General features: G+C 39.4%; 1 protein-coding gene across 3 annotated transcripts in view; it reads right to left on the bottom strand.

The window, feature by feature from the left end:
* The window catches only part of LOC113084639 (astrotactin-2-like), a 479,964-nt gene that overhangs the window by 67,562 nt on the left and 395,618 nt on the right, over positions 1-16,784 (bottom strand). For all 3 annotated transcript variants that reach the window (XM_026254924.1, XM_026254923.1, XM_026254926.1), the window contains 2 exons: positions 12,786-13,048; positions 636-769 (listed from right to left, as the gene is read on the bottom strand). In XM_026254924.1, the coding sequence (XP_026110709.1) occupies positions 636-769; positions 12,786-13,048 (397 nt within the window). The remainder of the gene's footprint in view (positions 1-635; positions 770-12,785; positions 13,049-16,784) is intronic.

Genomic DNA, 16,784 nt, shown 5'->3' with positions numbered 1-16,784 from the left:
AAATGTGCAGATTTTATTACTTTTTTTTTTAATTAATATAAACAAGTAATTTATTTATTAATCAAGGATGCATTAAGTGATCAAAAATGACATCATTTATCATATTACAAAAAAATATTTTTCAAATACTGTTCTTTTGAACTTTTTTTTTTTTTTTTTAAGTAACAGTTTCCACAAAAATATGAAACCACACAACTGTTTTCAACATGGATAATGATCAGAAATTTTTCTTGCGCAACAGATCGGCACATCTGAATGATTTCTAAAGCTCACGTGACACTGAAGACTCGAGTAATGATGCTGAAAAATCAGTTTGACATCACTGGAATAAATTACAATATATCTCACAATATTACCGTTTCGCTGTATATTCGACATAGCCTTGGTGAGCAGAAGAAACTTCTTAAACATATTTTGTATATTTCATTATGTGACTCAGCATTTAATGTAATGGACATCCTGAGTCACCGAACAATTGTCTTGATGAGATGCTGCCTCACAATTTGGCAGTGAACATGAGGCATATTTGGCAGCATCACGTCTTGCCTAAGTCTAGGATGCCTTAATATTCTGCCAAAAAGAGGTGCCAGGAGTCAAGCATTGCATGAAGATGCTTGCAGATGCGGGTAACTTACACGGGCCGCCGCAGGGGGCTACAGTTGGGAAGCCCGTCTTTGCCAAGCGCCGTCAGGTCACAGCGGCACCAGTTCTCGATGACATCACCCTTCCCCGCACACCAGTATGAGCTCATCGCGGCACTTTTGAAGGCCTACAAAATAAACGGCACAGGTGAGAAAAATGCAATTATCTCCACGAGCAGACATCCTTCTGCCGTACTCGATGAGTCATCAACACGCTCCGCCACCTCCACTTGAAAAGTGGTGCATCTCTGTGAAGTTAGGCAGGCTAAGGCCATCTCAGGCAACTTTGTACAGACAAGAACCTGCCAAGATTTAATTGGAAACGGTCTCAAAAAAGGTCAGGCCTCATGTGAATGTCAAGGGACTCCGTCTCTGGGCAATAATAAGACAAGTGTGGGCGGGGCAGAGAAGGAAGAGGGCGACTGAGACACAGCCGAGGGACGGGACGCAGCGAGACGAGAGCCACCTTTCCACTATTACCGACAGACAGGAAGTCATTCTCTTCCAGAGTCCGGGAGCTGCGTCGAGTACTGACCAGCTGTCGACCGGCTGAAGTGATCTCTGCTTGTTTGGTGATTAGATGAACTGCTTTGGATGATTTGCTCCAATTGAATGTGTCTGGTGTGTGATCTGTCAGTTGCCCAAGCCACGACACAGCGTTGTGCTTCTCATTTGGTGTGCGACCACTATATTTTGTTATCTTGATAAGATAATCATCAAGTGTTATATATACAAAATATAAGCAAATAAACTGTGAAAGAATGCATACCAAATGCATTTGTATGTAACTTCAATGCTGTGACCTTTAACTGGCACATTTAAAGATGGACATCCTAAGCAATGACTGTTTAGATTTATATGAAAAATAAATAAAAAATATGTGGGACCTAAAGGGACACTAATTTTCCAACTCTCCAAGAGTTAACGAGTTGTGTTTTACCATTTTCTAATCCATTCAGCCAATCTCCGGTTCTGGTGGTAGCACTTTTAGCTTAGCTTAGTATAAATCATTGAATCTGATTAGACCGTTAGCATCTCGCTCAAAAATGACCAAAGAGTTTCTGTATATTTCCTATTTAAAACTTGACTCTTCTGTAGTTACATTGTGTACTAAGACCGATGGAAAATGAAAAGTTGTGATTTTCTAGGCTGATATGGCGAGGAACTATACTCTCATTCCAGTGTAATAATCAATGAACTTTGCTGCCATACCATGTGTGCAGCAGGCACAATGATATTACGCAGTGCCTGAAAATAGTCCCCAGCTAGTTTGTGTAGTTGCAGCAATAGAGTTGCTGGGGACTATTTTCTCACTGCATTCTATTCAGAGGCTCTGTTCTTACTTTTGACATATTGCATGTTCAGATATGCATACAACAACTTATTGCATTTTTTACAGTGAATTTCTTGCAAAAAGCGTTATATTTATTTTTTTTAAAAGTCGAGCAGGAGAACAACAGTCAGAAAATTCTGCCTTCCTTACAGGTGGCAGTGGCAGACAGTGATGAGGAAGCCGCCCATCTCCCTGATAGCATCAGCAGGTTTCTGGCTGCCAAACCTCACCCCTTATTTATGCACAGGCAACTCTCTTTAAACGGCCTTGATGAATGAGACGTTATTACAACAGCAGAGAGATGGAAGGGAAAGACTGCAATCCATTGCGGTATAATGACTTGCATGAGAGATGCTTGGCAGAGACACAGAGTTGTGGAAGTCAAAACAGAGAGTGAGTACCAACAGTCAAACCAACAGTCATGAACCAAAACCTTAAAACCAGATAAAATAATAAAGCAAGTTTAAGTATTATAAACAAGAAAAATATCTACCATATCTTATATCATATCTTATAATAATAAAAAAATATTTATTTATTTATTAGTAGTAGTAGTAGTAGTAGTAGTTGTAGTAGTATAGCAGTAGTTTCCACAGAAACATAAGGCATGGACAGTAAAACAATGTCGAACAACAGTCTGACAAACCCACAGAAGGGCAACATAAAACTAAATAAAATGCATTTGGATGTGAAGGAAGGGCACATTTTGCTGTGCGTGTTGGCCATGAATTCAAGAGTTGCTGTCCTTCATGTCAGATCAGCCATTCCCAGCCAACACTATAAATGTGCCGCTTGAAGGAAAGGAAACTGAACTGGTTTAACAAATACGCACATTAGTGTGGCATTCAGCAATTTGCAAAAAGTGTTAAAAAAGATTCAGCAAATGGGAAACAGATGATCTGAAAACATGAAATATCAGTGCTGATGAGAGCAGCCCTGCTCATGGACAAACACAAAGCCGCAAACGTGCACACACATCGACCTCCAGTGGTTTCCTTGAAAAAGCATGCTTGACTGCTCAACTGCACATGTGAAAAATAGACAAACCGATTATGGCTATGTTTATGTATGCAGAGTAACCTAAGCCTAAGTAAACAAGGAGGGTAATTAGGGGTGTATGTGTGTGTGTGTGTGTGTGTGTGTGTGTGTTATGAGGGGGAATCTAACGGAGGTCGGACAGAAAGGGTGTATGATGGGGAACCCTAAAGACCCTGATATACTGACAGCAAATTATTGTTGTTATTCTCTTAACGGTAAAAGGAAGTTTGAAATACCCGAGCAGCAATTTACTGTTAGCGAAAATCTTGAAGCTGCCCATGCTGCTGCAAATGGAGTTTACATGAATATATGTTAATATGCTCCGTACTTTTCTCTCAAATACAAAATAAACACACAACAAAAATGACAGCACTCAGAAAACTGCATTTAAGAAAGCATCTGTTCATAGCGATGTGGATATGTTTGTACAAGCTGTGCAATTTCGGCACTCCGGTCTTTCCACTCATTATACATTCGGCATAATACATTTCTCAGCCGATACGATCTGTTAATACCGATACTGGTAGTTTAGTTTTCAGAAAAATAAAAATGAAATTAAAATAAAACTCTCCCAACCAAGATTCTAAACTATACAGAGAGCACTTTCATGTGGTACATAATATTAGAGGTTAATATGAACCACAAAACTATTAAATACATTAACACTTTGATATAGGGAATCTGATCAGTCAGATTTTTTGCTGCAAAATATCCATGACAGCTGTTGTCCATGCTGGCAAATAATAATGGCCACTCGACATTAATTATAAAAAAATAAAAAAATAAAAAAAATTATAGCACGGCCATTCAAAACCAGCGGATCTAACATGTTCATATGAAAAGCGATATCTGCAGACAATCATTTTGGGCGGGAATTATTTAAAACACAGATATCTGATACCAGTCGTGTCTAAAATTAATGTATACAAGTGGGCCAGTGAATCGGATATGGTCAAAAGATTGGATCTGTGCATTAAGACTTGCAGTGTAAATGCAGCCAAACTGTTCACAAACTGTCAAAGGTGGTGGACCCACAACGCCACACCCACCCAGTTAAACTCCCACTGACCAATGGGAGCTCAAAGATGTTTATAAGCCAGGAGCAAACTTTCCTGAAAACCATGCTTCAGTAAAAGTACAGATATAATACAGTGGTCGATGGATATGTGTTTTTTGACAGCCGATGCCAATATCCTGGCAAGCGGGGGGCCAATAGCCGATATAAAGCCAATATATATTTATTATTATTAGGCTATTAATATTTAAGAAATTTTAAATCATTTGACAATGGATTAAAAAAATAAATGTGTGAAAGAAGCATAATTATACTTTCGATGACAGTATTTTTCACAAATAAATAAATATTTAATACAGTTATACTATAAAAAAGTAAACACTGTAACCAACAGGACACTCAGTATTCTCACAGTTAAGTTTGCAAGGTTTGTGAAATTTTCATTAGACATTCACAGATTTGTTTAAACTATATAAATGCATATTTGCTTAATGCTGATGGCAAACGAGAAAGTATTATAATGTTTGCCTTTCTATTACTAATAGGACAAATATAAAATAAATTGTTGTAATAGTTTCTGTATACATTAATTTCTTTGTTTAACCATTCTATCTGATTATTAGACAGACTTCTATCCGTATTGGACAGAACTGTTTATGACGATGATCAAGATAGAGAGTGTGAGCACTGTGTATGCTCAGGCGCTGCCGCTTTCAGCGCCATCAAAATAAAAGTCCCACCTCAAACACATTGGCCAAGCATCGGCCGATGTCGATATTTGAAAAATGCTAAATATTGGCCGATATATCGGTTGACCACTAGCAACAATGACCCCATTAAAAATAACAAGTCACTAATTCCATTATGACTCAAGTTAAAGTCTCAAAAAGGCAAATATTTGAGCAATTTTGCTGGGTAACTTTTTTTTGAGCAATGTTGTTTGGGCACTTTACCACTGAGGATGGGTAACAAATTTATACCTGGATACTTTAGATTGGTCATGGGCCCTGTATCTCACCTGGTTGCCTGTTGATGGCAACACTGGCCAAAGTTCCAAAAAAGTTCCCCAGTGTATCATCAGCCAGCAACTTTAGAATCTCTGATTTTAATGGTAATTAAAGTCAAATCAAATCAAAATTGACCATATTTACTTTGTTTGCCTAAATTGATCTTTTTGTGGTGAACAATTCATCCATGCAAGTCAATCCACACAAAAAAAAATAGTTTGGCTTTGTGATCTAAAATGCCCCTCCCCTCTGCATTGGAGGACCTTCCCTGATGACGTAGTTCCTCCCCAGCCATCAAACGGGAGAGGAATGGCTTTGAGGGTACTCGCCAGGTTGTGTTCCGTGGAACCAGGGTAGGTCGCTTCGGAGTGAGTAGTCGAGAGGAGGTCCGGCAGCGATCTCCATTGTGGCCTCCCGTTGACCCGGGGTTCGGATGGGAGCCGCCGTTTCCTCATTTTGGAAAGAGAGGGGAGAGGAGACGCAAATCGGCTGAGCCAGCGCCGCTGCACAAAATGGCCGCCAACCCAGCGCCGCTGCGCAGCATGGCCGCCAACCCAGCACCACGAGGCAAGATGGACGCCAGTCCAGCGCCATAGCACAAGATAGCCGCCAGCTCAGCGCCACGAGGCAAGATGGCCGCCAGTCCAGAGCCACAGCACAAGATGGACGCCAGCACAGCGCCAAAGCAAAAAGTGGCCACCAGTCCAGCGCCACAGTGCAAGATGGCCGCCAGCTCAGCGCCAATGCCCAAGATGGCCGCAGAGACATTTTTGGATTATTTCTCCAGGCTGTCAAAAATCCTAGAGATTCCCAAAACTGTTCACGTCACGTTGGCTGAGCCAGCACCACAGTATACGATGGCCACCAACCCAGCGCCGCTGCGCAACATGGTCGTCAGCCCGGAGCCACTGCAGAGGATGGCAGTTACAGTGGGTTTTCCTGAGTTGCGTCAGGTTCCCGTTGACCCACTGGAGTTGAGTCAGGTTCCGATTGACCTTCCAGAGTCGAGTCATACTCCCGTTAACCCTCCAGAGTTGAGTCAGATTCCTGTTGACTTTCCAGAGTTGAGTCAGGTTAGTGGGTTCACTTCCCCTTATGCACTTCACCATAGGCACTAGAATTCCTCTAGTCTGGTCCTGTCTTCACAGTAATTGCACTCCAGTTAATTGCACCAGGTGCAGGCAATCTATTGTCATTAGCCTCCTTTATAAATACCAGTCTTTCCCTGTTGTTTGTATGGAGTCCTTACCCTTCGTTGTTCCACTCCGGCAACGACCACAAGGATGTGGTGGTCTTCTGCTCCGCTCTGGATTACTCCGATTTTGGATTACCTCAAATAAAACATGCCTGCGATTGGATTTCTCGTTCTCCCTGTGTCTCACTGGTCGCGAAGCGTCACAAACCGTGCCATTTCAACTTCCTTACATGCAGATTTGAACTGATTTGTCAAGTACTTCTCCTTACTTTCTGAGCTACCAAACAAACCTACTGTCTCTGAAAACTCATAGATATATAAACTGATGCAGAGAAAGTTGCCATGCAAAATCAAGTAAAAACAAGTAATTGCATTACTCATCATATATTTAATGGATTAAAGATTATAAAGTATACTGTATACTTTTTTGTTCCTTCAAGAGTCAAGCAAAAATTAAAAGTTGCTAAAATCTTGGACACTCCAAAAAAAAAGATACTTATATACAGTAACTATTTACATTTACTCAAACACTTACACCACTTCTTCACAACGATTCAATCTGCAACTTCACTTGACATATATTGCCTACAAAATTCAAAATCAAGTTTTCTGAAGAATTGAAATAGTGGGTTGTGCAGTATAGCACAGTAAACAAATACACTTAAGTACAAAAACTGTTTACGACAGATGTTTGCTTTGCTTTTCGAAACTGTCGATAACCAATAGTTCCACGAAACCTCTTAACTCTCAAGACCTCAGAGAAACCTATTCTCAATGACAAGACGTGGGGCAATCATGACATCTAAATGCGATTATCTGTTGTAACTCATCTGAGCTCACCCTATTACTGTCCCCAATCAGTGTCTGATATGTGCAAACATTAGCCAGCTGGCCAGAGGATTTGATTCCTCTGATGACCCAAGACCTCAGTGAACAGGTCTCTCCAATCATTCAGCCTAATGTAGTGAAGGAAATGTCCCTGTTTCTAGGAAAACCTAAACCATCTTCCAGGAAGAGAGCTATGGCTTCGATTGAATCCAGGGTTCATAAGGGGACACGGAGAATTCAAATAAAAGTACACATTTTTGAAAAGCAGCAAACCGGCTCAAGGGTGCCTATAAGCTGATTTGATTTGCTTTCTCTATCCACTTAAATGACTAGCAAAATACATGGCTATAGCATTCCCTGGAAAATTGATTTCGGTCAGCATCTTGCCTTGGGTTTAATACAAACTATATGGGCAGTATCTGTCATTTTCTTCTTTGGAGAACAAAGATTGTACCATGATCGGATTGGGTGCACACCTTTGGCAATTCCTTAACTGAGCAGTTTTATTCCAATAAGCAGCCTCAACCATATACTCAATTACAACGCACACAAAATATAAGAATCCATCTGTTGAGTTTTTTCGTTTTCTGGGAATTGCTTTTAGGAAGTTTTACAGAGCAACTCAAAAAGTGTCAGGACTTTAAAGGTGCCATATGCAAAAATTGAGGTAAAAATATCCATAACATGACCTACACGCGTCAAAAGAATGAGAAGAAATAAGGGCGATGATGTCATAAAAAAAATGTCAAGTTATAGTGCTGCAGAGATATCAACCTTAATTAGCATTAGCATTACTAGCCCCGGCCCGACAGGTGTCGTAATATCAGTTTCGGCCATGGGAGGCGGTATGCGGGCAACATAACCACCAGCCAACCTACAATACACGAATAACTCGCATGGCTTGTGGGCGTGTACTTGAACCTGATGTCAATCATGTGGAAAGTACAGCCCACTAGTTCATTTCAGTTAAGGGAAGAGAGCGTCACCCGCTACAGGGAAACAACCGCGCTCGGAAACACAAATCAAGAGTAAACATCGGCACTGCTTTTAATCACTGGAGACAACTGATGGACCTGAAAGAAATGAGGTTCGACTCCGATCTTGCAACATTTCTTTTGGATTGGTAAGTTAGATGCTGTTAGTATTTCGCTAGAAGTTTGTTTTATATGTTTGTGTATTTGTTTTCAGGAAGTTATAACATAGAAATGTATCGAAGGCTGTTCGATAAACGTGCTAATGTTAGCGTTGGCTAACAGTAGCTGCATTTGATAATTAGCTAGCTATAACTTAACGTTACCCATTTTATTATATAGGGCTGTGCATGTCTTTACTCATGTACATCTCATCAGTAAAGACGCTCCTGTAATTAGAAGTATATCTCCAGCACGTGTGTTCAGATCAGGGCTGCCAGGTTTTCACAACAAATCCTGCCCAGTTGCTTCTCAAAACTAGCCCAATCCCGCTTCCAGAAGGTTCCCCGATAAAACATTGCTTCCCTGGGTTAAAATATACGTTTTTTAGCAGGGTTGCCTTGGTATACTTCGCATTTTAGGGGCTAAAGATCACGTCATTTGTATTGGGGTCGCTGCGACCTGCAGACATGAAAAACAACCACCACAGACTTGGCAACACTGGTTGGCATTTACTACACTGAGCCGTAATTCACTGACAATCTACACAAAATCGATGATAAAATCGCAGGCGATTCTTTGTCGATTTTGAAAGCGATTTTGTGTTAGTTGTCGGTAGACTACGGCTCTGTGTAGTAACTGCCGCTCCACCTGAACCAGTGTTGCCAAGTCTGCGGTTGTTTTTCATGTCCGCGGTTTGAAGCAATCACAATACCAATAACCGGAAACGTGATTGGGCTAGTTTTGGACTAGTTTTAAGAAGCAACTGGGCAGGATTTGTTGTGAAAACCTGGCAACCCTGATCTGAACGCACAGCTGGAGATATACTTCTTATTACAGGAGCGTCTTTACTGATGAGAGGTGCATGAAAATCGCATTCGATTTTTTGCACAGCCCTATTATATCATAACTAACCTGCTCTGTCTAGTCTGTTGGTCTAGACAGAGCAGCATTAAAAAAAAGCATTAAATTTAACGATACAAATTCATCATTTCAAAATTTTCATCTTTTCTTTTTTGATTCTACAGTGAAGGATGGAGATGTTTTTTTTGTTTTTTTTGCAACAGGATGGATGAATGAATAAAAATCACAATTCAGACTTTCTTTTTGCAATTCTGACAAAAAAAAAAAGATTGGAGATATAAAATATAGATATAATAAGATATAAAATGTTAAAATGATTAAAATTTAAATGTAAAATTGATAAGATATAAAAAAAAAATTCTGAGTTACGGTCTTTGCAATTCTGTTAATATATATATTACTGTATCTTCTCAGAATTGTGAGTTTATAGCTCAGAAATACAAGGTGAAAAAAGTACAAATTGTGGGTTATAAACTCAACTCAAAACTTTTTAGTGGAAACGTGCTTCCATAATGAAGGCTTATAATGTAGTTTACACTATAATCAAAGTAGTGACCGATCTTTTCTTCTGCATTGTAACGTACATCAGAGTGACACCAATTATTCATGGTTACATTTTTCACAATAAAGTATATTAAACAACCTTTAAAATGCATTGGTTGTTTTTTTGATTTCATGCCAATTTTAAATAGACTATTTGTCAACAAATGTTGACCTTGACAACAGAGTATGCAAGATCTGTTAAACAGGCATAACTATGACCAGAAACATACTGTACTTAACAACAGCATGCAGACCAATGTCTGACCAATGTGTGTGGTCTTGAGTTTACTCTTTTCCTTGCTATAATGCCTCTTGTGGCAATGCATTGAATGTAACACATGCTTGTGTCAGAGCCTAATCGATGATGCAGTGCTTTCAGAAGTACATTAACCACAGGACTTAGAGTGCATGTAGCCAGAAGCATCTGTATTCGCTTTATTCGGAATATAGTTTCAATAAAACGGAAGTAGGGACAGACCTTTTCTTCCACGTTGTGATGTACACTGTGATGTACAGTGTTGCAGCTTACAGAAAAAGAAAATGAAGGGTTTATTTATCGGTTGTTAACTGGATTTTGAGCTGTGGGCATTGAATAAAAATAAAAAAAAAAAAAAAAAAAAAAATATATATATATATATATATATATATATGTGTATGTATGAAGGGATACCTCTTTCACAATTAGATCTATAACATGCATAAGGAAAACAGATGGGGTGAATTTTCATTTCATGACAACTTTAAAGGTATGTTTGACTGCAGATTAGAGATGCATTAGAAACGTATTGCCAGATGTAAGAGAAAATGGCTGGAAAGAACTTTTCTTCTCTTCTCTGTGTCCTAAGAGTTCCTCCTTAATCTTAAAATGACTGATGAGTTTCCTACTTGCACAAATATATAAAGTAGCATGTATGAGTGTGTATGTGTGAGTGTGTGTAGCTGGATTGTGAAGGGGGGAAACCATGATGAAAACAGGATCAAAACTGTCACATGAGAAGCCCTGCGTATTTCACTTTTGATCCTTTTCAGGCCTGTTTTCCGCTATAGTGTTTTCAAGGAAATGAACTGATAATTTCAGATCATAACCACATTTCCTTTACAAAGAGACTGACAAAGAAGCTCAATCTGGCGAGGACTCAAAACATACATTGTATGCCGCCTTGCTCATTTTTTGCTTTAACTTTATTTCTTAAATCTTCTGATCCCTGCATCAAAATCAGCTGGGGATGGAATCAAAGGATAACTCATAAACTCCCTGTGCAAACCGACTGATGTAAAGGTTTGATGGCAGCATCAAAATCAGGTTGTCATATCTACGAAAATTATGCTAAAACCTGCTTTATGAAATTAGAGTAACTCCAAAACCACACTGCCAAAACAAAGGCCAGATAACGCAGGAACATCAGTGTTTGTTTCTCATTGAACCTAAAGCTAGTTCTTTTCTATCAGGTCCTGATCATGAACCGCTCTCATTTCAGTCGAAAGGAGCTAATTTTTTGGATTCAGTTAAAGATGACAGCATTGTCTCTGTAGGTCTTTGTGTCTGTTACTCTAATTGACAGCAGGCTGCGACCGCAAGGAGTCCCGGCTCGTCTCCAGAGTCGATGACATCAATATCATCCTCGTAATCTCACAGTATCTTCTGAGCATGCTATACGCTCTAGTCTGAGCTTTTCCCACTCGACTCAGCTGCAGTTTTCTCTCTTGTTTGATTACCAGTCGACAGATGCCCACTAGGGATCGTCTGCTATCGATTGAGAGCCTTTTGGCATTCCTGACGCTCCTGTTATTAGTGGGATCCACACACACAGTTCAGAGCGAGAAGCAGTTAGCTGGGGGAATCGGTGTTATGGAGCGGGTCTGACCCCCAGAGCGCTCGTCCGTCAGGTACGTAAACACCAGGCCAAAGTGGGTTGGTAAGTGAGTCACACTCGAGACAGCATTTAATGGCATCTTGCCTTTCAAGACGTCAGCAGTACGAGGGATTATGCGAGAAAAGAAAGCCCCTTGCAAATCTGCTCCAAAACTAAATGTAATATCCTCATTACGCGTGTGACTCAGAAGGTGCAGCATCTACTAATGCGTTCTCCTCATTTAAGGACTGGGGAGATTTAATGATCAAACAGTTCAGCCAAGAAATGGGTGCAAGATTGTGAACATATTTATTATTCTTCTATTACGATATTAATATATAATAGTTCATGTTCCAATTTCTCCAACTAATCTCAGTCTTCTCAGCTTGTAACATCCTACCAGAAAGAGAACCCCTGCTGAAGCGTAATGAAAGTCATTCCTGCCATCTACAGGTGTGTCTGGAATAGTGGAATACTTCCACGTGTGAGCTGAACAAAACTTTAAAGAAAGGATTCAGCTCTTATTCACATGCATTTAAAGAACAAATGTTGATGCAAGATCATGTGCATATTTAGTTCATTCATGATTATTAATTTGTTATTTATTAGATTATTCATTTTTTGGGGATTAATATCAATTGATCTTAATAAGTAACTTATTAAGACACATAAAACTTCACATGCCTCAACAATACCAAACAAAGTTTTTTTTTTCAGTTTTTTTTTTTTCTTTAGATAACTTTAGATCATTTGGTTGAACTGTTTTTTTTTTTGGCGGGTTTCCAGTACATGCACTACCATTCAAAAGTTTAAGGTTTAAACTTGTAAACTGTTAAAAAGTGACAGTAAAGACATTTATAATGTTACAAAAATTTCTAATAAATGCTGCTCTTTTGATCTTTCTATATTTCAAACAATTCTGAAAAATAAAACTGTATCAAATTTTACACAAACATATAAAGTGGTAAAACTGATAATCAGAAATGTTTCTTGAGCAGCAAATCAGCACATTAAAAGTGATTTCTGCAGATCATGTGACATTGAGAACTGGAGAAATGATGCTAAAAATTCAGCTGCGCATCACAGGAATAAATTACATTTTATAATATATTAAGATAGAACACTGTCATTTTAAACTGTAAAAATATTTCACTGTATTACTGTTTTTATCCATTTATTTTTCATAAGATATTTCTTCAAAAAAATACTTATCAACCCCAAACTTTTGAACGGTAGTCTAGATGGATTTCCAAAAATTCTAAACAGACTGGGAACCCCTTTTCGATTTTTATATGAACTATTATTTGAAGGACTTAACTGAACACAGCCCTCGTTTACCTCTTTAGTGGCGTTATCCTGCACCAGGCTGTACAGGGGCACGATACGGCTGACTTCCAGGAGGACTGGCGTCGGGCTGGGCGTCTCACGGCCTGCTTGTCTGCACAGGTGACAGGCAGCCGGGCAGGTGCCCTTCTCCTGGCAGCGGATCTCCACACCAGCCACCAGGTCATCAGTCAGCAGCTGCGTCTTCAGCAGGCCCGACAGGTAGCTGATGAACGGCACTGCTTTCAAGTCCCGCCGGCCGCCTTGGTCTGTGACTTCTGGGAAGGTGAGAGACAGAAGGACGACACTGGAACACCTTGTCTTACGGCAGATATCTGTAACTCAGATCTTGTCCGCTTCTGGATCACAACTAAACAAAGTTATTGATAGTGATGAGCCCATTAACACAGGAACTGGAGCAGGTGGGTTACTTTCATGCATTTATAAAAAGGGTGTGAAAATTGTAATGGCGAACATGAAAAATCTACTTCTTGGAAACGTAATGTTGTATTGATGTTGGTTTTTAAATGGTTTTGAAAGACCTTTATATCAATTTCAACAAAGGTTTTACTTTAACACTTCTAAATTTTCCTTACACCTTGAATGCATGTGAGCCCTTGTAATAAACAACAGAAAAATAAATAATATACTTGGAAATATATTTGTTTTTAAATGTGAACTTAGTATAATGTCTTCAGACATTAAATAACGTTAACTGCAGTTAAATGAAAACTGTGCTACAGTTTAAATGCATATTAAATGCAATTAGCTGAACGTTAGTGTGATTTTGACCCACTTAAAGGGATAGTTCACCCAAAAATAATTAAAGTCATTAATGACGAACCCTCATATCGTTCCAAACCTGTAAGGCCTCCTTTTATCTTCGGAACACAGTTTAAGATATTTTAGATTTAGTCCGAGAGCTCTCAGTCCCTCCATTGAAGCTGTGTGTACGGTCTACTGTTCATGTCCAGAAAGGTAAGAAAAACATCATCAAAGTAGTCCATGTGACATCAGAGGGTCAGTTAGAATTTTTTGAAGCATCGAAAATACATTTTGGTCCAAAAATAGCAAAAACTACGACTTTATTCAGCATTTTCTTCTCTTCCGTGTCTGTTGTGAGCGAGTTCACTGCTGTCTAGTGATATCTGGTTCGCGAATGAATCACTCGATGTAACCGGATCTTATTGAACCAGTCAAGAACCGTTTGCATCAGTTTTCGGATCACCAGTAGTAATGGGAAGTTCGGTTCTTTTCCGTGAACCGGTTCTTTCGGACAGTTCAATTCAATAAACCAGTTGAAGAAAACGGTTCACCGGTTCTTTTGCGATCGGCGTAATGGCATTATTTGCAATGATTGCCCTTGATTCAAGCCTTCGGTTTACCCACGCTCATAACAGTCTGTCAGTCTGTTGTTCGTTATCTGGCTCGGCTTGGTGTTCATCTTCAGTTCTCTCTTCACAGCAGTTCAGTCAGTGTACTGTTTGAGTGCATGCATTACTCCGGGATATTGGTTGGTTTTAACTCAATTTTTTTTTTAACAGATTAAGTCATTTGTGGATTAATGCGTATTGGAGATGCTAACCGTTTCAAACGATTCAGTTCGATTTGGTGAACTGGTTCAAGAAGATCCAGTTACATCAAATGATTCATTCCCGAACCGGATATCACAAACTGCTTTGTTTTGAACTCTCTCACAACAGACACGGAAGAGAAGACAATGCTGAATAAAGTCGTAGTTTTTGTTATTTTTGAACCAAAATGTATTTTCGATGCTTCAAAATATTCTACCTGACCCTCTGATGTCACATGGACTACTTTGATGATGTTTTTCTTACCTTTCTGGACATGGACAGTATACCTTTCACACAGCTTCAATGGATGGACTGAGAGCTCTCGGACTAAATCTAAAATATCTTAAACTGTGTTCTGAAGATAAACAGAGGTCTTACAAGTTTGGAACAACATGAGGGTGAGTTTTTAATGACATAATTTTCATTTTTCTGTGAACTATCCCTTTAAGTACACCTCAGTATTCATTTTCATTGTTACTATGGCTGCTCTGATCACGATCGGCCAATCGTTAATGCACATCTCGTCAGTAAAGCCGGTTCTCTAATCAGCGGTAAATTCCATCAGGTGCGTGATTTCACAATAGAGCAGCTGTTACTACACGGAGCCATTGTTAACTGAGAAGATGCACAAATCCACGTTCATTTTCAGCGTTTATTTGTGCATTTTCTCAGTTAACAACGGAAAAGGTACCAGAAAAGGTATGAAAAGTCATCGAACTGAGCTTTTACGGGTTTGGAACGACATGGGGGTAAGTGATTAATGCCAAAATTTTCATTTTGGGGAGGAGTATCCCTTTAAGGGCACTGCGCTTCAGTGTTTTTAAGATCTGGACGGTCTTGTGCACTTTCTTCCTGCCGCGCACACGGCCTCTCAAGTGGCCAAGAATGCAAGTGTGGGAATTTGGACATGGCAAGTGTACACTGGTTGTAAACTGAATGAACTGTGGGTAAAAAAATAGTGAACAAATGTAGGGAATGAAGTCGTTTACTAAGAATTCAGACAGCACTACAAAATGGATGACACCAGATATAGTGCACTATATACTGGACAAGGAGCGGTTACAGAAACAGCTTAAGTATTTTCAAATGTGCAACTTTTTGGTTTGATTGGTTATTTTTTACCGGGAGCGATGGAGTTTCTGCAAATGGACCACTGGGAGGAGCCAGAGGAGCTTGATTTTTTCACAGATTATCTGTCTCATATTCTACTGTCAGGACATAATGACAGGTTTAACAAATATGTAAAAAATATTTTTTTACAAAAGTTCCATTTAAGTGTATTCTTTTAAGTATGTTATTTCTGTAATAAATACTCTTTTATATAAATCATGTTAAAGAGGAATGTTGGGCTTCATGCGGCTGCACATGTCAGACATCTATCTCGAAGGAAATAGCTTCAGAAGGGGATGAATTGCGTCAGTTCACCATGTTCGTAAACAGAACCCTTGGCAGACACAAAACAATGCGATTATGTGAGGAAGGATATCACTTGAGTGCTGTGATGTCCGTGTGATGGCTAAACAGATGTGTGACTCTGAACAACAACAGCTGTTTCTCTGCGCTCCACAGCTGATTTCCATGAACATTCCTGTCCACTGTGTCTGGCGACCACATGAGTCATTCTGATGGACTTTAGCATGACAGGCAAACACTTGGAGGAGGAGGAGGAAGAGGAGGAGGAGGAGGAGTGGGAGAGCACACAGTCCGAGACCGTTGTGTGTGCAGTGACAGGGAGAAGTGTCAACCCCAGCATGTCAGTGTTTGCGCTCTTCTCACCGCACATACAGGACATGGCGAAAGAGAACATGACATGGCCACAGTAATTGGTAACAGCCTACAGTATGCTTTTTAAATGATTAATTTCCTGCAGTGGGCTTAATCATACTGAGATGAAGCAGCGCCTTTCGAAGTGTTTCTCCAACAGGCAAAGGGAAGACATCTGGCTGTACAAATTCTCATCATGTGTGTTCACACTCTTTGCTGGTGTGAGTTTAACCATTGTTGTTGTTTAAAAAAAATTATAATAAATAAAAACCCTATGACATCTGCTTTTTCTTATTGAAAAGACTCAAAGAGACAAAATACTGTTTACCTAAATTCTGAACAGACATAATGACTACATATCCCATCATGCATAGTAAAAGACCTAATGTCATGTTCGCTGATTACCATAACACCACATTTTAGGTTTATTGCAGAATATTCAAGTTATTTTCATAAAGCACTAAATATTTATTTTCATCTGTTTATATACAATTGTATTTATAATAAAATGACTTATTAATGTTTAATTATTATTCAAAATCGTATTACATTAATGGAAACACTTCACAGTATTTAAAGACTGCGGTGCATGTGCATGGTAACAGAATCACATGTATTTCTGTGCCTCATCTGCGCGATTGTGTCGTTGTGATTTAATATGCTGAGTAACGTTTTT

The sequence above is a fragment of the Carassius auratus genome, chromosome 5 (genome assembly GCF_003368295.1).
Source record: "Carassius auratus strain Wakin chromosome 5, ASM336829v1, whole genome shotgun sequence".
Taxonomy (NCBI): domain Eukaryota; kingdom Metazoa; phylum Chordata; class Actinopteri; order Cypriniformes; family Cyprinidae; genus Carassius; species Carassius auratus.
This window is presented reverse-complemented; position numbering and strand designations above follow the sequence as displayed.